The sequence below is a fragment of the Harpia harpyja genome, chromosome 9, assembly GCF_026419915.1.
Source record: "Harpia harpyja isolate bHarHar1 chromosome 9, bHarHar1 primary haplotype, whole genome shotgun sequence".
Taxonomy (NCBI): domain Eukaryota; kingdom Metazoa; phylum Chordata; class Aves; order Accipitriformes; family Accipitridae; genus Harpia; species Harpia harpyja.
In genome coordinates, this window is record NC_068948.1 from 40,576,313 (window position 1) to 40,599,887 (window position 23,575).

Below are 23,575 nucleotides of genomic sequence, written 5' to 3' on the forward strand. Positions count from 1 at the left end.
AAAGGATTCTCTAAGTTTAGCTAAACATAGTACCAACCGCAAATTTTTGAGACTCCCTAATTTTATAGCAAATTTAAACTAACAAATTTTGGAAACAAGCTATTCTTCTTAATTCCATAGCTCCTAACAGTATGCTAAATGTGGAAAAAAAGCCATCCTTCTTCCTAATAGGATCTAAATATCACACAAGTAAGCAGCCTTCAGCAAAGGAGCGAAAGTGCAAAATAGATTGCTGGTTAGCTGATTTGTAAAACATGACAGGCAAGTAAGTAGTAAAGATGATGTGAGAAGGCCAACAACAGTAAATGGGATATATATAAGAAGAATGGAACAAATGGCCATATTTTCATGCGTATGGATAACCTGTGTTATCTGTAAGAAAAGGCTCTCATTCAGAGGCACACTAGTTACGCTAGTGCCTGGGTAGCGCAGGGACGAGTTTACCTCAAGAGCCCCTGGCCGCATGAGCTCCCTTGCCTTACTCTCCCATAGCCCGCTGCCTGCTACTCCCTCTCCCATTAGTAAGGAGCTTCCAACAAAAGCTAGTAACTTTGCTGAATCCACAGCCACCTTGGCTCCAGCTTCTCAGGACATGATCACTTGACTATTTATTTTCAAGGCACTGTAATTCTAAAAGGAATCGGGCTATATGCCAGGAAAATTGTAAGTTGACCACCTCTTACACACAGAATATTTTCTTGTAAAAGCTGCTGATAAAGGATATCCAGAAATAAGGTTAAGTTGCCCTATATTTATGGCCTCAATGTGAGTTTAAAATACAAGAAGTTGGGAAAAAACCTCCTCAATTGGTCAGATGACTATTTTCTAAAAGCACATTAGACACACTATTGCCACAACAAATCAAATCCAACAACCAATGAAGCAGTAATCCTACAGAAACAACAAAGTCTTCAAGGAATATAAAATACAGACCCAGATGTCACATAGGTATTTTGCTAATGAGCATACGGCTGTAGAAACTAATGCAAAGGTTATGAAGGATACCCATTACTCACACCATACAGGGACTGGATACACCTTAAAACAGCCACAAGAGAACATAAGAATAATTCCAAGTATAAAAAAAAAAACCAAAGGGATGATTTCATTAAGACTACAGGAATGCAATTAAGATTGACACACAACAAAGATCACATGCCTTCAGAATCAGTTTCACCCTCATTATACATTCTAAACCTAAATTAAGATGTCAAGATAACATTAAGGCAACATTTGCAAGCCTTGATGAAAGCAGCAGTAAAATGCTCTCATTACTAGCACTTCTGTCCTGCTCTGTGGAAGAGCATTTTATGGAAAGAAGCCTCATGATTGGCAAGGAACTAGACGCACATGGGAACTCACGCACATGATTATTCAGTTATAGCATCCAATAATTGTATCTGGAATCACAAATTTATTGCAAACCAGTAGCTGTACTGCAAATCCATTACCACATTTCCTCAAGACTATGCACGCGTTCTGATCCTAAAAAGATGGGGCGGGGTGGGGAAGCAAAACTGGTACTCGCAAACGAATAACCACCAACAGAAGCCTCATAGCAGTGCACTATGGTTCTTACCTTAGAATTCAGCATGATTTCAGGAGCCCTGTACCAACGTGTGGCCACGTATTCTGTCAAGAATCCTGTGTGATCATGATCTGGATCTGCAACACGAGCCAGTCCAAAGTCACAAATCTGGATTTAAAGAAATTAAAAAAAAAAAAAAAAAGCAGCATATTAGACATACAGCTTCCAATACTACAACATTACTAATTCACCTTTCCCTAACCCATGATGTAATACCTACAAATACAGTGATCGTAACCTGTATTTTTAAAAACAAATTATTGCACTAAGGTTAAGAAAAATGTTTTGGATTAAGTACAAAGAGTATCCGATTAGGCCATGCAGGGGCCAGGAAGAATAAATGGTTTAGGAAAAAAAGATGTTCCTTGTGCACAATTTATGTTGCACTACTTAACACTTTCTCTGCCAGATAGGTGGCAAGATACACTTCTCCAACCTGTTATTAGAAATTTACCAGAAAATGAAATGAGATTAAGATTTCCAGAAAACAAAATTACCAACCAACACGTTTGTAGCAAAGTTCAATACCCTTTTATAAAAAAAGCTAGCATCATAACTACATCTTTGCACAAGAAACATCCTATCCAATCATGAGATAATGCTAGACTGGAAACATTATAGGTTGCTGAAGGAAGCATGATCCTAAAAAAAAAAAAAAACCACAAAAAAAAACCAAACCAACCCACAAGAAAATATTTCTCAACCTCTATCAGGAAAATAGTTGTATCTAACCATGAAAAGAAAAATAAACTCTGATCTAGACTAGTGAGTTCAGCAAAAAGGAAGTGTTTTTATCTATACACTAGTAAGGAGGCTCCATGGCTTTCAGAGCTATTCAGTTCTCCAGAGAGAAATTAACAGAACTGAAAATGTGAAGAAAGACAGTGTTCCTTTCTTACCTTCCAAAAGGCAAATGGCAAGCTTGTTGAGCGGCACATTAGACACATTCATATGCTTTTGCTACCACCAAACAAATACCAGTTTATGATAATGATCAATTTCCACAGAAAGTGTATTTGCATGAAAGAATAAGCACTCTCAGAAAAACAAGGCATCAAACGTAGGAGTGCCAAACAGTTAGGAGGTTGCTCTGATGCATACCTTTTATAATAGTTTACTCTTTGATAGTTAATTGTGTACACTAATTATATTAAAAATGTGAAGTAATAATATGTTGTAGTCAATAAATACTGTAATTGATAATCCCACCAAAACCACAGAAACCTCATTGTACCCTGGCAACCTACTCCTTTATTCTCCTGGAGGGACAGCCTGTGAAACAATTGATAGATCAGTCATGGAAGAAGTGATTCAGATGACTAAAAGCTACATCTGAAAGACAAGATTCAGCAGCTGACTGTTAAACAGAGGGACTGAAGAAAAGGCAATGATGAAATTCATAAGCCAGGCTGCATGGGATGACTCCTCTGACTTTAGCTACATAATAAAACAACCCCAAACCCTGAATCCTTAGAAAACAAAACCAAAAAGAACCCTTTTAACCAGGTCAAGGTTCTCCCAGGCTACAGAAACAGAGCAGCTGCCTTGTGTGCAATTAGCAGCTTACATAAAGAGAATCAGTACAAATAATCAGAGGAGTCTCCTATAAAGACAGAAGCGAAGAAACTGTAGAGAACAGCTTTATGGACTTCAGAAAACAATTATGCGGGCAGACAAAATTGTTGCAATCTCTCCCTCCTAACCTCAGAAGAAAAAGCTAGATAAGACTATAGGCAAGGAGACTTGTGCAGAATTATACTATTACACATGAGCAAAGTGCTAGGATTTGTTATTACTAAGACAAAAGACGACAGACATTCGTGAAGAGAACGAACTGAATTACAGAAGGTGTCTGTGAATCTCTCAACTCAAGTAGAAAAATGCACATGGGATGGAAAGTAAGATTAATGACAAAGAGAGCTCATTAAAATGACAAAAAGCCCCTGCTGACTAGAGCAGAAACAGGTTAAGCAGAAAAGAAGAAGCACCATTAGTGAGAAAGGCATCAAGGTTGAAGCTGCAAGAAAGAGGCTTTTGGCTGTTAGCAGTGTTTTCACCAGCTGCAGAGCTGACCAGGAGCATTAGCAGGGCAGAATAAAAGAGAAGGTGGAGAGGCCAGCATTCTGCCTGAAGTCCTGGGTGCAAGGGACAGAGCACAGAGACTGACTGTACCCTGGTGAGGGCAGACGGTTCTTGCCCTGCGGCAACAGAACACATTTAACAAAGCAGCTACCCTATTTATGGGAGGGAAAAAAAGATTGCGAGTCCACTATGCCTGTTCAAATAATAATTGGTAAAGGTCAAGGGACCAGAAGAAGGTAGGCTTCTCAATCAGAACTAAAACAAAAAAAGAAAGAATCTGTGACAGCAACATAACGACAGGCAAAATATTCTTGGCATTTTGACTAAGTCACAGCAGATAATAAAAAACTGCATAATGAAAGACCCAGGTATGTCTGTCAGTGCTTCATGCCTTGGAGAGACAGAACAGATGCTACTGAGAGAGATGGAATAACCTCCCCACTAAATAAAGAAATTTTAAAAATGCCAGCATCCTATTTATACATTTAGCTTCCATTTCTTGAAAACAATGTTCTTGTAATCAGTATCAGGTATGCTTTTTTTTTTTTTAAAAGAGATGGCTTAAAATTGGATGAAGCTATCAAACAGATGGGAAGATTTATGAGGATCATGTACATATGAGCACTTACTAAGCAAATGAAATGACATCCAACAGTGCTACTAATATACTGAAATATCTGAAGTTGTATTGTTGAGTAGTCTGTGTGTATGTATATATTTATATAAAAGGAAAAGGAGAGGCTTCCATTAAGTGTAGGTGTTAATGATAAGATGGTAGGTGAAACAGTTGCATCTCTAGAGTAATTGGTAATATCCTGAAACAAACAACAACTTGCAATCTTCCTCCAAAAAACCCTCTCATCAGCCTCCTTTCAAGTCTTTCAGAGTCTCTAACAATTCTTGAATGTTTAATACTTGGCAGTATTCACTATGTGGATAGAAAAACACAACTGTATTGGCTTTGTGTGGCAAGGTTTTGGTAGCAGGTGGGGTTACAGGGGTGGCTTCTGTAAGAAGCTGCTGGAAGCTTCCCCTGTGTCTGACAGAGCCAGTACCACTCAGCTCTAAGACGGACCCGCCGCCGGCCAAGGCCGAGCCAATCAGCAATAGTGGTAATGCCTCTGTGATAACATTTTTAAGAAGGGAAAAAAGTTGTTGGGACAGACAGAAATGGCAGCCGGAGAGAGGAGTGAGAACATGTAAGAGAAACAACCCTGCAGACACCAAGGTCAGTGAAGAAGGAGGGGGAGGAGATGCTCCAGGCGCCGGAGCAGACATTCCCCTGCAGCCCGTGGGGAAGACCATGGAGAGGCAGGCTGTCCCCCTGCAGCTCAGGGAGGTCCACAGGGGAGCAGATATCCACCTGCAGCCCGTGGAGGACCCCACGCCGGAGCAGGTGGGTTCCCGAAGGAGGCTGTGACCCCGTGGGAACCCCGCGCTGGAGCAGGCTCCTGGCAGGACCTGCGGATCTGTGGAGAGAGGAGCCCATGGAGCAGGTTTTCTGGCAGGACTTGTGACCCTGTGGGGGACCCACGCTGGAGCAGTGTGCTCCTGAAGGGCTGCACACCGTGGAAAGGACCCATGCTGGAGCAGTTCGTGAAGAACTGCAGCCCGTGGGATGGACCCACGTTGGAGAAGTTCATGGAGGACTGTCTCCTGTGGGAGGGACCCCACGCTGGAGCAGGGGAAGAGTGTGATGAGTCCTCCCCCTGAGGAGGATGAAGCAGCAGAAAATAACGTGTGATGAACTGACCATAAACCCCATTCCCCATCCCCCCGTGCCACTGGGGGGGGGTTGGTAGAGAATCCAGGAGTGAAGTTGTGCCCGGGAAGAAGGGAGGGGTGGAGGGAAGGTGTTCTGAGATTTGGTTTTATTTCTCATTACCCTACTCCGGTTGATTTGTAATAAATTGAGTTAATTTTCCCCAAGCTGAGTCTGTTTTGCCCATGACGGTAATTGGTGAGTGATCTCTCCTGTCCTTATCTTGACCCACAAGCTCTTTGTTGTATTTCCTGTCCCTTGTCCAGCTGAGGAGGGGGAGTGATAGAACAGCTTTAGTGGGCATCCAGCCAGGATCAACCCACCACAACAACTTATAAATAAAATTGCTATAGTGTGTTAATGTTTTAACCCAGTCAGAGGAGTAGATCCTCAGGCAGAGTAAACTGCTACACTGAAGACACTGCAATATACTAGTTGAGAACCTGTTTAAAATAACTTTGACCTCATTTTCTGAAATATCAGTGCCACTGGTCTAGGATAATTATATGGTCATGAGAGTTTTTATGTAACTTATTTCATTTACAGAATGAAATACCTGCAAACCAGGTCAAATTGTTGGGTGCAGATAATCATGAAAGCATGTGAAAATATTCCTAAAAATGTTAGATACCATTTTAGAGTATATTCCAGCCTGTAGCATGTCAATATACATTAATCTCATTCATGGGAAAGATGCCAGGATGCAAAAGAGAAGAACATTATCTTTATTACCCAGGACTCTTGCTGGAGAGAGATTCCAAGGTAGTAGTTTTCATGGACTCTCAAACCTAATCTTTCACTGAAAACGTGTAACAAGAGACAGTAGTTAAAGTCAAATGATGTACTCACAAACTTTCATTCACTATGTGATAAGTCATATTTAAGGTCTCATTTAAGTCTGTAGCATAGCCTAAAGAAACAGAAACAGCTTTAGGTTCTGCCCTTCTGCCCTGAGCCTTTCAGCTGCTTAGAACAAGCTATAGGGTTCACAGACAAATTTTGTCAATAGAGACTCATACATTCCTTTCCTGGAAATGGAATCTGTGATCCAGAGGTCAAGATCATGTTCAAGGGAGAAGAAAGAAGGAGCTCTTGTTACAACCTGTAGGATTCTGAGCTCCAGAAGAGATCAACAGCTTGCTCTCATAATGCATTAAAGAAGCTAACAGCATTACCACTGAAGATGAACAAACTTTCTATTTTCCTTCTTCCAAAAGTGTGATTTGAAGTTGTTCATTTTCACAGTATGCTGTGTTTTGAGTTTACGTACAATAAACAACTTTGTAAGCATGCATATGTACATAGCTGACACAGACTTGCAGAACGGCCCTAAAAGAAACAAGTTAGTACAAGTTCAACATTCATCAGACAAGGCCTAACATGTACTAGTTTTCTCTCCAATTCTGTTGTTTAAAATTTAGATGTGGTATTAATACAACACCAGAGTTCCCTTTAGGTTATGAAAAAGCACATGGTCTGTCATACAGACTACCATATTCTGAACTAGGAAGCACATATTGCGGTGGCATTCTGTTTTTTAAATCTTATAAAGAAATTGTAACAGTACTCACTAAGGTCATATTGTATTATTTTGCCATACAATGAGCTTACCTTCTTTTTCATGACCATCTTACTGGTGTTAAAACATTGCCTTTTATTATTTTATTGTCTTTAATTGCACATAACACAGAGCTACACTCAAACTGTTCCTTCCTGCTTCTATCACACAGTCATTGTAGATTTTACTCCATTTCTTTCATGAAGAGGTTAATGCCTTGAAGGGATCCGATGTAATAACAGCTGCTGAAATCCCATAGCAAGAGTCAGAGGTGACCAGTCCAGCAGTACGATGCATTAGGAAAAGCTGACAAGTAGCAGTGGGAATGTAAAGCAAACTGATCGTGTAACCAGTATTTAGAATGGACCAGCATATGAACAGCAAGGACTTTTCTTGGAATTGTGACAAACTTGTACAGCCAGCAACTGGTTTACATTTTGAAGAGGGTATTTTTGGTTTGCCCTTTTTTTATTTTAAATGAGAAAATTAGAGCTACTACAAAAAACAAAGTGTAATTAGGTGCAACACAGTATGCAACAAACACAGTTGTACCACCTCAGATCAAAGTAACGTAAGTTCCGTCATCTTGCTCCATTAGTGGCCAACAGCAAATACAAAATGTAAAGTGTAAAAGGGAACATACTCCAATGCTTCTCTACTAGCCTCTCTCATCTTCCATGGATTTGCCACCATAGGACTCTCAACCAGAGACAGCATTCAGTAGCTTTTTCTTCTACTAACTTGCTTGGTGTTAAGTCACATCATCTGTAATATCTACAGTGCTCTGTGGTACCAAATACCACAGCTTAACAATGCTGCAAGTTAACTACTATGTCCTTTCACTCTGAGCATGCCACCTGCTCCTTTCATTCCCCCCCAGCCTTTTTAACAGGTAAAGACAGTGAACAACTGTTCTGTATTCACCTTCCCTACGCCACTAACAATTTTACCAAATTCTATTGTATTCCTTCATTTCCTCAAGCAGTATCTTCCAGCAGGTGAGACCTAGGCTAAATAGTTCTTCCTGATACAGAGAGAAGTACCTTTAAGTCCTCGTCTCCTCGTTTTAAAAGGATACCATAGGGAGAAGTGTGATAACTATGGTCACACAGAACTGAAGACTCAAAAACAACAGAAAGCTACAGAATGGCATGTTTTCTGTTTTATTCTCTATTTCTGTTCTAATTCTTCACACTTGGTTTCCTTTACGGAATGCCACTAAGCATTGAGCTGACATTTTCCAAGAATGATAACAGCTCTAAGATCATCCTTCTGTAGTATTAACTAGTAGAAAGCCCATTACAGGAAATATAAATTAGGAATGTTCTCTCTCCAAGTAATTGCTAGGCATTTAATCAGCACTGAATTTCACACACCATTTTAGTTGCCCACTAATATGAAGCCCTTTTCCAACAATGAACACTTAGCAGTTTAAACAGAGAAACCAAGACTTGAAATATACACAGTTTCGAGTTTACTTTCTAGGTAAACACAATTCTGCTTCTGATAAGTATTTTCACCTAGCTTTCACTTCTACTAACTTTGAGTACTGTGTTCAGTTCTGGGGACCCCAACCTAAGACATGGACCTGTTAGAGCAAGTCCAGAGGAGGGCCACAGAGACAATCAGGGGGCTGGAGCACCTCCCCTAAGAGGACAAGATGAGACAGTTGGGGTTGTTGAGCCTGGAGAAGAGAAGGCTCCAGGGAGACTTATAGCAGCCTTCCAGTACTTAAAGGGGGCCTGGAGGAAAGATGGGGAGGGACCCTTTAAAAGGTAGTGTAGTGATAGGACACGGGGTAACAGTTTTAAACTGAAAGAGGGTAGATTTAGATTAGGTATTAGGAAGAAACTCTTTACTGTGAGGGTGGTGAGACACTGGCACAGGTTGCCCAGAGACGTTGTAGATGCCCCATCCCTGGAAGTGTTCAAGGCCAGGTTGGATGGGGCTTTGAGCAACCTGGTCTAGTGGAAGGTGTCCCTGCCCACGGCAGGGGGGTTGGAACTAGATGATCTTTAAGGTCCCTTCCAAGCCAAACCATTCTGTGATTCAAAGAGGCTGTTTCAAAGTCAGCCTCCAGATGGAAACAGTGATGCACTCATTAAAATAGCATAACAGTGAGTTCTTAGTCACTCAAATCTTAATAATTATTTTATCAAAAGCAATAATGTTTTGGCAACCTTTCCACGATAAAAATCACATTAATCCCCAGTAACAAAACCACATAAACGGTTATAGCAGGTAGTTTATGAAGACCATGGGAGCAAACTTGTAAGAAATTTCAACTAACCTTGAGATCACAAGTGGTGTTAAGCAGCAGATTTGAAGGTTTGAGGTCACGATGAAGCACATTGGCTGAATGGATATATTTTAACCCTCTCAGAATTTGGTAAAGAAAATAACAAATGTGGTCGTTGCTGAGGTGTTGAGTCTTTAAGAGCTTGTAAAGATCTGTCTCCATAAGATCTTGCACAATGTATCTGTAAGGCATCAGATGTAAGGCAGCAAAACAAACATGGTGTCATATTAGATATCAACATACAGTACCCCAATGAAACTTCTGCAACAATTTTTCTCTTTTATTTTCCTGTTTCATGACGATTATGAAACTATGTAGTTGCTTCTTGCAAATCAATCCTGTTACATTATGCAGCCCTTTACAGAATTAGGAGGCACCAGCATGTGGTCCTCTCAAATTAATCATCATAAACCTCTATTTCTTTACATTAGAGCCCGATTTTTATTGGAACCTTGATATGATCAGATTCCTATCCTGCTTGCCAAGAAATAAAGGCTGGGTTTTAGTTTAATGAGTAATAAGCTTCTGAGGTACTTGCTTCTGGTTGCATAAAAGCATAAAGGTAGAAGATCTGATCATTTCTGATGAGTCTTCTCTGCCACCTCTCCATCTCAAAAACTCAGCTGTTGTTCTCCTTTACTATATATTTATTATGCTACATTGAACACAACAGTCCTTTGCTTACCAAAATTAAATCCTAATATTTTTCAGTCAGATTATTTCCCCCCCCCTCCCCCCCTAAGATTGAAATGAACTTAAAGGGAATTTTTTCTGCTTTGGCAGGAATGAGTTAAGTAAAACTTGCTTCTCCCTTAATTCAATTTGGCTGCAAAACCCTTGGGGTGTAGTTCCATGATCACTTTTCACCGAAATAGGATTTCGTGAAAACACACTACTATTGCCATTCCAGTTGGGCGTTCCCATCCTATCCTCTGGGTATTCAGATTGGATCACACAACTAGGACATCTTTTTATAGGCAGCATGCACTTATATTCGTCAAAATGGCCACAGAAATCCAACCTGAGAACCCCTAAGACCAACTGAACTCAAATAATATCTTGACAATTTATGAAGTGAAAACATTTGACCTAGATTCAATTCAATTTCTGCCTGCATGCACTTATGCATTTTATTTGGCAGATATCTGCAAAGACCCACAAAACCGATAAGAACCAATGCACATGGACTTGGGGAAATAAAGCTGGTTGACTCTAAACTAGGCCTTGTATCTCACATTGAGTCTTCCAGCTAAGACTACTTCATACGTTAGATATCTACATGAAGTCATACCTACACAAAGCCAAGCTTCCCATGAAAAAACAATTAGTATAACAAAAAAGCCAGATTTGCACATACTAATCAAGCATGTTTATCTGCCCACGTGCAGTTTCAGACTTTTCACATATGCAGAAAGCACTGCAAAACTGCAGGTTGTGTTTTGCTTTATTTTAAATCCCCCCCCCCAGATGTATCTATTCTATTCTTTAAGAAAACTGTAGACAATTAAAGCAGAGTCTGGCCATTTCATTTTTTCCTCAAAGCAATCAGTTCTAACAACAGCTCTATTAAGAGCAAATATAGTTTTAGGATTAAGAGACTAAACTAAGTCATCTCCACAATGTTGAGTTCTTTGCCTTGGAAGATAAATTATCATTTTTTTCTTTTCCTAAAAAAGAACAAACAAAACTAGTGTTCACCTACATATCAAATCTATCTATGTATCTATAAACTGACCAAACACTAGGAACTTCCCTTTAAATTTACAATAGTAGAAGCCAACTTTTATTAAAATTTAGTAAGGAAAAGGATGAAAAGGAAGAAATAGTCAAAACAGAGAAGGCAGCAACCAACACTGACTACACAGGATAACTTAAAACTTCAAAAGGATACACATCTTTCATTTGTTCAATAGTTGGAGCTCTGATAATATCATTTATTCCAATAATATTCTCATGCCTGAAGCGCAGTAGGATCTTAATCTCTCTCAGAGTTCTCTGGCAGTATGTCTGATGCTCAAAAGGACTGATTTTCTTTATAGCAACTCGAACTTTGTTGACGTTATCATAGGCAGAACTAGAAGAGAATCAATAACGTTAGTTAAAGGAATATTAAATTCTTTCAATTCAGAAAGCAAGAATGTGAATTCAACTGAATATAGGGGTGGTGCATTTGTTTTATGTTTATTTTTATCAAATGAAGAGAGGTGACAGCAGCACATATCTCTTTGTTTCATCAACAGACAAAATACTGTTGTTCTATCACCAGCCAATTTGGGTATCTAGAGGCCACTAGCTTTCCCAACTTACTTAAAGCCTGCTGATTCTCAGGTACCTAAACAAAGAAAGAAGTATTCATCGTCTTTATCAGCCCGTGGAACAAACAAGTTTGAGTCTCTTTCGATATGCTATAATCAAGAAATTTGAGAGAAAAAGTTCATCTTGAGTTAAGCCATTGACTTTGGGACGCAGAAAAGCCTTCAGAAATCACCTTTCAAGCAGCAGAATTCCACATCCTGTATCTAACTCCTGCAAGTAATTCCAATTGTCACAACCTTTTACTCCTCCATCGAGCTACACTGTCGGCACCTCCATGAAGAACATGGAAGAACAAAAGGGAGGGAGAATTTGTGAAAACACCTTTCCAAGTTCAATTCCAAAGATAACAGAGTTCGAGAAGAGAAAGAATGTATCCAACTACACACACGAAGTGAAAGCAAGCAGCAGTACAACGAGGTAATATGCTGATTGTGACCCATATTAACAAACACGCTGGCTGCTACATTTACAGTACTGTCATTTCAGAAGCTCAGAACAGCATTCCTAGCTATACCAATAAAGCAGTCTCAGCATTTCTGTTCAAAATGCCTATGCATTTATGAAGAATATCACAGCCTGAGCCTAATTAAAAGGCTCAGTAAAACATACATAATTTTCTAAAATTTGGACTCAGGTTATTATTTAGTAAAAATGTTATGAATCCTTACAAATTTTAGGATGCTTTCTATGGTCTTGCTTACATGAATGAAAAAGCATCTCATAATAATTTCTCTTTGTATTAAAAGTATATGGTAATTTAATTAATTAGAATTTAAATGTGTGTATGTGATTCTTGTTCCTTTCAAATTTCTTTTTGCTCACTACTGCATTGTTTGGAAATTAAAAAATAATCAAGCCTACATTTAAACATTTCTGTTAGCCTCAACAATTTAATATAAAAATATAAACATACTAGCCAAACAGGCTTTACATTCCACCAATTTTCTATAATCAAGTCCCAGAACATTCTTTGAAACTCTCTTAACTGGCCTTACTCTGCTTAGATGTCCAGGTATCTGGTGATCAGGTAAAGCAGAATGAAATATGAAAATCCAATTAGAAAAGAAGACCTAAAAGGAATTCAAATGCCTGGTCATGTCAAGTTTCTTCTACCACTAAGCAGATTTATGGTGCAACAAGCTGTTTTTGAGACAGTACTGTTACCACTGTAAGCAAAAGTGTGTAACATTTCCCACTTTCATTATTAAAAATGACATAGAACTTGTGCTGCCAGTAAGATCTTCATACAGCTCACGCATATGTAGTGACATCCTTTTTGCATGATTTTTCCGCAGATTCACTTTGACCTGTCTGCATCTGTAACTCTGGTCTATAACCACAGACAGGCTGCACAATTTATTTGCCTCTAGAAACACTGAACTCAAATGCTCCACAGGGTGCTTTGAAATTCCACATGCTAAGCAAGTATTCATTACAACTGTTGCTATTACATATGTATAGATAACACATTAGCAGTTCATAAGTCCCAAAACAGATAATAACAAAGTGCCACAAGTGGAATTTGGCATAGCCTTCAAGAGCACTTCATCTACAGTAATTTTCTTAGTTAATCAGTTAATCACCTGCGGTGTTTACATATATACCAGTAAGATAAGTCACAAGCAGAAAACAAAACTAGAAATAATTCTGAAACATGAACAACCTGTATTTGGGAAAGAAATGAAAGTGTCCTATGGAGCATTTTATCGTTACAAACAAACCTCCTACCTCCTTTTTTGTATTGACTTAAGCATATTCTTTTCTCCCACAATGCAGAATCTTACTTCCTTTCAAAGTACTGGACAGCAGCAGCTATGCAGAGCAGAAAAAGGCAGTATTTACCAATTGATGATGCTTAAATAAAAGCTCCTAGTGTCTTACAATACTTGATAAATCTCTAAGTTATTGCTTCTCAAGCAAAGGTTGCTTATTGATGAAAAACACGCATCTTTCCTTGTACAGATTCAACGAACTTGAATCCATCAATTAAATATGCCAAGATTTCCTCTCTTGTAGCTATTTCACTTATAGTTCTTGAAGCATTTTCTTAGCAAAAGGTTTATGCTGTTATTTAAAAAAGGATGGGTAATTTTGCTTTCAGATGGTTCAACTATAAAACATGTGATTCAGTGTGGAAAAAAGCTGACTATTTGCAGCAAAGATGCAATCAATTTCCTCTCCAGTGTACATTCTGCACACAGTCATTCTTCTGTTCGTATCAGAAGATCTCACCATGCTAATGTAGCTAAGCATGCATTGCTGTTACCACTGCAAAGCCTCAGCTAAGAAGAGCAAAACCGAAATACTATCTAGCTGAACATTAAGAGAGACACTGGATTTATTTCTGTTGTCACACTTTCTGAAATATAAGCTTTTCTGTAACTTCATTAAACATATGAAAGATTATCTAATTCCTATGAGCAAGAAGCTAATCATACAAGTAGTTAGGTACACTTGCTCATGCATAGTATTTTAAATATCATGCATAATACAGGTACACAGAGGATCTGTATTATAAAGTTAACACCATTTCACAGAGTCAAAGCCCTCAAAGCAAATATAGCTTTGAGTAAACTCTGTGACCCTTTAAAAAACAGTGCTTTTACAATTTGACACATGCTATAGAAAACTGTAAAAGCTACATATTAGACTGACCTTCAGTAGAACTGAAGACTTATGTGTTCTCTCATGCACATATGCTACAATCAGGCACCTATTTGGCCTATGAAACCATATAGCAGTATCTATTTCACTACCTAGGAAACACCGTAAACTAACAAAATTGGGTCCTTTGTAGGTCAGACTGAACCATTTCCCAGAGCTTTCCCCATCCCTGACAATCTCCATCCAACCGCCATCAACACCAGATTTACCCACTACCCTCCAGAACTCTGCTGAAGAAATATGCTGCTCATACACAGTATCCATTTGTAGTGTTCACAAATGAAACAACTATAAAAAGTGCAAATCCAAACCTCGATGCATTAACTCAGTGCAGTTAATATAACAGCTTATCACTTAACGCAGGATTCACCTTGCTTAGCCTTAGCTAGAATTAGAGATCTAATTTTATGACTAATAATCACCTGTGCTCCCCCTACAGTCCAAAAAGGAATAGCTCCACATGTACATCCCATCCACCACCCAGCGCATCCTAAATTTAGATTATTTGCATTCTGGAAGTGCTGTCCCAGTGTGCACAGTCTAACCTAGTTGTCTAGATTTCTACTAGAAGCTCCTGTCAGCTTCTACTAAATCTCACAACAACTGTTTAGATTTTCACTGAAGCAGGTAACTGTGACTCCTTCCAAGCACAAGAACCTTCTATTACCTAGACTTTTTTCCAGAGAAGTTATAAATCTGTAAAGTGGGAATAACAGTTCACAGACTAACAACTTTTAAAGCACTAATTTATAGCTTTTAGTTTCTAATCATTAACCACATGTACCAATCACTGCACATAGAACTTTCACTTCAACCGTCTGTGTGTTATTCACATTATGATTAATCTAGTTACTGACACTTTAAATATTCAGAAGGAAGGATTTCTTTCCACCCCAATGATGTGCAGCTTCACAAGCTGATGTAACCATTCAGCTGTGAGTGCTATTTATCTGTAATGTGATAAATTTAAATATAGATTTTGCAACTGCCCAACTCTAGTATACACAACATTATTCCTATTTCGAGCTGTGGTTACTATCCTGTGACAACCTGCAATAGCACCATTATTCAGATATTTTTAAAGACACCACGCGAAAATCAATACAAGCCCTAGCAGTACAGTTTATCATTCCTAATATTAAAGTATCTTGTAAATATATAACAAAGTTTTGACTAAGTAAAACATCTTGCACAGCTGTACAAAATAAACAAATGAGCATTTATAACCCAAGAAGCTGTGCCACACAACTTTTAAAGCCAGTGTTTTATCCTTCTACTGCTCTGGTACTAACTTCCTTTTTAAAAAGGAGTCCAGGGTGGGGCTGCTTCCAAACACGGTAACCAGAAAGTGCACTGCAGTATCTGAGCGGCCTACAAAGAACAGCACACTAATTGCTCAGATGAACCTGTAACATGTAGCCCCTCTCCCATTAACTCCTTCTCAAGGAAGGAAAGATTTTCACCAGACAGATCGGGACAAGTGCCAAAGCTTAGCTCCTTCTACCCACAATGGCTGCTGCATGTTCTTCCATCCATTTCTATTCTTCACATGTTTCATTTCGGAGCAGAACTGGAACAAGTGAGAGCATGCTGCAGCTGCCGGGAGGAAAGGAGCCAGCTCCTGGCAATAGTTACATCCCACAGAGGGCTATTTCTTCATATAACCATTGAAAAACAACTGCCTACTCTGTCGGCACCCCCATCCTCAGTACACTGCTCTGCCATGCTGCCTGAAGGCTTACCCCATCCTGGGATATTCTTCCAACACTTCTAGGATTATTCACCTTATGGCTGTTTTACAGGCTGCTTTCAGTATATGCATACATACACATAAAAATACACAACGCTACTGGCAAACATCCTAATTACAACTCTAAATAAAAGACTGATTTGAAGTTTAAAAGGGATGTTTTATCAGTAGCTTTGTGTTGCTGTGGAAACGAGATTCCAAGGGCATATCCAGGGATAAGAATCTTTCTGAAATACTGAATAATTCTGCTTGCAACCAGGAGAAGAAAGGCAAAAATAATTCCCAGCAAACAAGATGATCTATGAAGATCTTCAATCTTTTTATTCAGTCTACATTTAGCTCAATTGTGGACATTTCTACAACATGCTGACATTTATCAAGTTACAATGCAAATAGCTTAAACTTATTTTTAAGACTGCTGTAAGTAAAATAACACAGTATTATGATATAGTAATAACCAGCAGTACCATAACAGCCTGTTCAACAATTTTTGCGGGTGGGGGAAGGTGGTGTTATGGGTGCAAATTTGTGGAGGGGACTGTTTGGGTTTGTTCGAGGTTCTTTTTTTATAATCAGATATTAACCCTTTCAGATTCTTCAGAATAATTAGTTTCTGATTCTAGATTATTGGAATACAGGGAGCAGCTATGCTGTATTATCCTTTTAACAAAGAGGAAAGACTGGAAAAAGAAAGTAAGTAGTCAAAGACAGTTTCAGATTTGAGGACATCCAGTAATATGTCATTTTTATACCGCTGAATATACTTTTTGTCCCCAACTGTAAACACCTATGTTTACTAGAAATATTTGTTACTTTGTTCCATTTATTCATAATATTTTTGAAGATAAATAAGTATATTATTCATTAGACCTTTTTTATTGGCACTAACTTCCAGAATCAGCACCTGGTTTTAAAAGGAATAGGTGCCCATTCATATTAGGATATATTTGCCTTGTTTTAACAGACCTCAGTTTATGAAAAGACTGCCCATGTCTTGCTCAGAGTTTTCATTTTGATTTAGTAGCTTTCTCTAGAAGAGGTTCTCCACAATGGAGCACCTCCCAGCCTTCTCAGTTGTGAATTCAGGAAATAAACTATACAAATAAGGGCATCTTAATACGCTTCTAATTTTTTCCATTAAAGATTTAATTTTGCAGACTAATTCCTACCATGTAGGAAAGTTAGAAGATCCATGAAAATGGAGAGCTATCTAAATATTAGATTCTTAAAAAACAAACCAAAACAAAACACAACTCAGCCTTGAGACTCTAGTTGCTTTTCAAGCCACGAAAAGATTATAACAACTTTAAGAACACAAGCACCACATACTTTTTCATCCTACTCTGAGGGACAAAAATCAAATAAGTTGTAATTCAGCACTCTTGAATTATCTATTGGCATGCTGCAGACACTCCCCATTGATTATTAAAAGACAGCTGTACGTATTATCTTCTCAGTCTTTGGGAAAAATGCATAAGCACTAACAGCTTAGAATGAAAGAAGAGGACAAAAATCTTGAATTCAAAATTGAGATGCTTCAGAGTAAGCTTAGATACAAGAATTACATACTGAATTGCCAAAAGTTTGAGTGTTTAAGAAATGGACCTCTTCTCATCATTATCTGATTGCTGAATTCTCCACCATTTGTCAAGTGTGTCGGAAAACTACCTCAAGTTACAAATTGCAGGATGACCTCAGATTTATCTTAAGTCTTGTTTCTGCTAAGGAAAGAAAGAGCATATGCACTGTGCTGCGACATACGGCTGCCCACAGACACTGAAACTCACTGACAATTTCTCCCCATTTTCTTGCATCTCGTGCCACAAAAATGGCAGCAGAGGGAGACTGAGCAACAAGAGAACATTACAGTAACTGTACAGTAAATGTGATCCAATTTGCATTAGTATTAATCTGGCCCTACCTGAAAAATTCCTAATTGCATGCTATTTGAAAATCTTGGTTTTGTTTTGGGGTTGTTTGGGCTTTTTTTAAGCAGTTTGTCATTTGTCAGGATTCTAGTATCAGTGGATAGATCATTGCTTTGGGGCAAAGAAAATATGAATCCCTGTTTCTAAACTTTTTATCATGACCCCTCTGCAAAACAACTGTCATACATTACAAACTCCTCATGAGTTTATCCATATTCCTAACCCTTCTTGTATGTTGCTCACCACTGCTATGATTTTGGTTTTTTATTATAGAAGATACCTAAACAAATTATTTTTGTTTGCATTTCTAATAAAGTTGATTTTTTTTTTTTTTCCAACAAGGGGGAAAATAAATATCCTTTCTAAATCAGTGCCCTTTATTTTATCACAAGTCCATAGCAAGGTGCCCAAGTAATCACTGCAGACTGCTCTATCATGCTTTTAGTTAAGCTCTGAAGCTTACTGGGTCAAAATGTAACTGCATTACCTTGACCTTTACCACCTACTTTTTCAGTCATCTTTCTCATAACATTCCAAATCGATCCTAATATTAAAGGTTTCTGGTACAATTATGCCAACTCCCATGACAAAAGTGAATTAATTACTCATAAGTGATTTTACTCTTCGTCAGTTTCTGATCTACTACAGGTTATTGCCCTTCACACCACAAATTCTCAAGGCACTTTTGTAACCTCCTATAGGAGATTTGTTTTCATGTATCTACTTAAAAAATTCTAATACATTACAAAGGCACAATTTTATTTTTCAGAATTTGAAAAGCAGAATCTGATGGAACCTTCCAAAGCATTACAATTTTAAACTATTTACTATGCACATAATAATGACTTAATAGTTTAATTCCTTAGATCACTCCTAGTATTTTGAAAACAAATAGCTAGTCCTGCAAAATGGAATCTGTTAAATAAATTACTTTCGCCAGAAGCTCAGGCAATTCATAATCCCGGGTGTGGCAGACCAGATGATTTGTGTTTTGTTAGCACTGACTAAGCAGAACCATGAAGAGCAACAATTCTAGAACTATACCTTAACATTAGTATTAGAAAAATATTAGCTATTTCACCCAGGGTTCTGTATTGTTTGGCTAAAGATGTCATTTAACTTGATGATGTTTTGATCAATCTTAGTTGTTCGGGGGGGGGGGGGGCGGAAATCACATTTCTCAATCTCTTCCAGTATGTATTTTTCTTTCTATACCTTTAGCTGTGAAGCACTGTGACTTCAAATCATCATATATGCCTACTATATTTTATGCCACTTCAGTTCAAGTTGGTCTTCAGCAAATATACAACTCTTACCTCTTAGTATTTTGTCTACTTCTTGCCTTCCCACTTATCCTCCCCATTTTAGATTTACAGGTTCTCTGCTGCCCATATTTCCTTCGGCAGCATCTACACCAAATTTAACATTTAGGCAAACTTCACTGTTATGTTTAAAGGCCCTCTGGCTATCTGCGAAATAAACCCCTCATTCCAAAAGCATCTATTGCTTTTGATAAAATATTATGATATTAAATACCACTATCTTTCTTCTCTCTATATAAAGACAATTCCTGTGGGAATCAATTTCAGGGTAAAATTGTGAGAGCTCAACGACATCTGAGACAACCTAAGAGCTCAGTGTACTAAAAGGAGTGGTTGTGGTTCACTCTCTCTCCTTTTTGTGCCTGACAACCCTGCCCCTTTCTCACTTTTTTGGTTGGAGCGGTGGCTTTCTTTGTGCCAGTTCAGAGAACTGAAGCAGCTCAAAGTCAAAACAGCTTACAAACAGGAACAGTACAGAAGTCTTTACCTGCGTATTCCTATTCCCTTCCTGCGTCAGCACTAACACTCACAGGGTTTTGCGTCAGTCACATCAACTTACCACCTTTAAATTTTATTTTTCATGAAGTAACTTTTCAGGTAAATCAGTTTTCCAACACAGCTAACTCTACAGGGGTGTAAACACCAGCACAAGAGTGGAGGAATGAATGACACGACCCAAGGCATGGAAGGAAAGGCTGCCCCTGTAGAAGCAGCACAGCTTGAGATCAGCACAAGTCAGTCATGGAAACCACAGCTTAAGTGTCTAGGCCCAACTGTCATGAAAACTAAACCTCCACACACGAGCCGATGAAGTGCTGACTTCCTCCTCCTGTGCTTATGGCTTCTCGAGAGGCATCGAAAAGCCACCAAGACAGGGACAGCAGGTCAGTTACATAACCAGTGTTACTCCAGAGCCTGGAAAACAACCACCACCACCCCCCAGCAGCAAAGCAGGCACTATAAATGTGCGTAGGAAACATTTCCCCTTTCCTAGAGAGAAGGGAGAGCACCACCAGAGAGCCGTGAGTGGTAACCGTATTAGCAAAACCCCCAAGGTGGTTTACTCTTTTGTTTAATAAGCTTCTAATTCGACTTATATCCCAAATACTCCTTAGATCAGCTTTAGAAAAAAAGAAAAAAACACAAGATCCAAGCAATTACTGTAATTTTCAGTAATTAGCTTATTTAATTGATTCCCCACAATCTAAATCTTAAGAGAGAGTTCACAGTATTTCACTCCAACAGAAAATAAAGAAAGAAATCACTGAAGAAAATCATTTATGCATACTTAGAAGCAGAGGTTTTCCTAAACCCATAGAAACATCAGCGCAAAATTAAAACGATCACAAAGCACTAAAGAAAGCAAGCTCATTGCTACTGTCCACGCTGCCATGGTTAGTTCAGTATTCCACTTGCAAAACAAAACACAAAAAAACCCCAACCCACTAGCAGCGAGTGTGCATCTCACCCCTATCAGAAGTTACTTCCCTTCAGTATCAACTTACAAGGCATTTTTTGCACGTTTTTTCCATCTTTTTAGAAAGACATGCCAACAGTAAACCCTAGCCCCTCAACATATTAACAGTTTTGTGTTTTGTTCAGACAGGGTATCAGCATTAAGACGTGTTGGCTACTGTAACTAAAAAGAAGATATTTCACAATTATGAAACACTCAGAAAAATCCAATAAAAAAGTCAGCCTGAATGTCATTTGGGGTACTTTGCACCATTCAAATCCCAATAAAATTGGGCAAATTCTGGACTGAAGCAGTTTGGGGAGTATTGATTTGCGGTGCTTAAATGACTTCAGGTTTTATTCTGGACACATCAGCAATATTTGGTAGAGCAAAGTGCCTTCCCTCCAAACAAGCGAGAAATAAGGTACTGCAGTGACAGCTGCTAATTTTAAGAAAAACTGCAAAATGAAGTAATTGCATATTATAAACTGTAAACCTAATTGCAAGTTGCTGGTACTTAAAACATACCGACAACACAGACAAACTACTGTCTACCATGTAACAAAAAACTCTCATTTGCATTCTAATCACCACAGTGTATTTCAGTATTTTATGAAAATTCTCTTAAAATACAAAAGAAGAACTTCCAAGAGAAGAGATTTTCCCTTAATAGAACTTAGGTTGTTGTGGTTTTAGGTACTGCTAAGCAACATAGTAAAAACTCATGCACAACTCCACCAAAAACTGGACCGTCGTGAAGATTCTGCCCAAATCTAACAGAACACTATTTCTATTAAAGCCTTTCTACAAGCCACATATTATTTTTATTTTTATACACACACACACGCACACACACAAATCAGTATTTCATCCACTGCTGAGGGGCAACTGGGCCTGGGGAGGCACACAGCAACCTCTGGGCAGCCCTTCCTTCAGCCAGCGTGCAGGGGCTGCCAGGGCACCAGCAGCCTCCTGGGTGGGAGCCTGGGCGCAGTCCCTTCTGCAGGGGACACGGGGCTGGCTCCGCGTTAGCTCTCACCAGCGGACAGGGGTGGAGGCAGGAATGCTCTCTGAAACAGAAACCAATCTACTGCACACCAATGCGGTACGGGAAACCTCATCTTGCCAAAGTATGTGCCAACATCTCATCAAATAACCCCATCTGAATTAATGACATTTAGTACTACTTGGATCTGATTAATCTACCTGGCCAAAGCTGATAACTGATAAGTAATGCATATTTGGCTTCTAATGTACCTTGCAAAAGGATGAGTTTGAGAATAGCTTCTTTATATGCCTGAAAGTTGTAATAAAGCAAAGGAAAATAAGCTCCCTTCTGAAAAGGAGATTCATTCACAAGCAAACAACTGTCTTTAATAACTGACCTAACAATTGATAGCATCTAGGTTTTACACAGATAAATCACCTGAAACAAACTACTCCCTGCTGCATTTCACATACACTATTAATTTACCTTATAACACAGTAAAAGAAAAGTTATATTCTAAAATATGTTTATGGCTCCATACGCTTCATTTGAGCGATTTGGAAATCAAAATCAAATACAATTGAAATCACTTAATAAAATGTTGCAGGGTTTGGGTTTTTTTTTCCCAGACATTATTTGAAAAGTTCCTAAAATACTTCACTTTAAGCGCAAGTAAAAGTATTTTCTAGATTACCAGAACACCACCCAACTTCATCCATTAGCAGCGCCTGCTCACAGCAATGAAGGCTAACCATGGACTGGGCTGTGTTGTTAAGTGTGTGGCCAGCAGGTCAACCAAAGTGATTACTGTTGTGACGCCACATCTGGAATACTGCATCCAGTTTTCCTCTCTCCCAGTACTGGAGCAAGTCCAGCAGAAAACCATTAGGATGCACAGGGGGCTGAAGGACATGTCATACAAGAAAAAGATTGAGGAAACTGGGTTTGTATAGGCTAGGAGGTGGAAAAAAAAGGGGGGTGGAAAGCATCTAATTGCTCTTTTAAGTTACATAAAGGGGGATTACAGAGAAAACTGATTCAGACTCTTCTCAGAGGTAAAAAGTACAAAGGACAAGAGGCAACGGTCACAAGTTGCAGCAAGGGAAACTCTGTTTTTAAGGGCAAAAGTTTCACTGGGCAATTGGTTTAACACTAGAACCAGAAGCTGCCCAGAGATGTTGCGGAATCTCCACCCCTGGAGTTTTTGGAAATACTGAGTGGATAAATTGAACAACTTGATCTAATTTTGACATCAGCCCTGCTTTGAGTAGGAGGCTGGAATACATGACCTCAGGAAGTCCCTTTCAACCTACATTATGCTGCAAAATATTCCACAGCAAAATGTCATAAAATATTTTTATTAAATATCAAATTGATCAGTTAATTTCATTTTTAGATCATAGCTGAAAGCTATGACAAAGCATCAACATAAAAAGCATTTAAAAAATTACTATGTTGGCAACGTATTAGTTTTCAACTCAAGTTGAGCTGTACACCTACTCAGTTGGTAAGTATTAACTCTTCTGTGGGCTGTAGATCCCCACTCCTAAACAGGGAGCTCGCTGAACTAACAGACCCTGGTGTCCTACAAATATGTATTTCTGGTCTCAAGAGCACCAATAAATCCATCTGTGAAACTGGGGCATCTGTCATGTCTCTTTGGGAGAGTCTGACCTCTCATATGTGACCTCCTGATGCAGTCTCTTCCTCAGTGGAGCAGCATATAGGATCTCTTCACTCTAGCAAAATACCTATTTTTAAGAAACTTGCAGAAACTTGCCATCTTTAAGACTTCTACCATTTGTCAAATTTGATGGAAGGCAGGCAACAAGTTCAAGAATCTCATGTAGGGGTACAGGAAA

At 38.8% G+C, this 23,575-nt stretch overlaps 1 protein-coding gene across 1 annotated transcript in view; it reads right to left on the reverse strand.

The window, feature by feature from the left end:
• Nucleotides 1-23,575, reverse strand: part of MAPK1 (mitogen-activated protein kinase 1) — a 39,850-nt gene that overhangs the window by 10,723 nt on the left and 5,552 nt on the right. Inside the window, 3 exon segments of the mRNA XM_052795558.1 lie at nucleotides 1,580-1,696; nucleotides 9,281-9,470; nucleotides 11,181-11,363. Coding sequence (XP_052651518.1) covers nucleotides 1,580-1,696; nucleotides 9,281-9,470; nucleotides 11,181-11,363 — 490 coding nt within the window.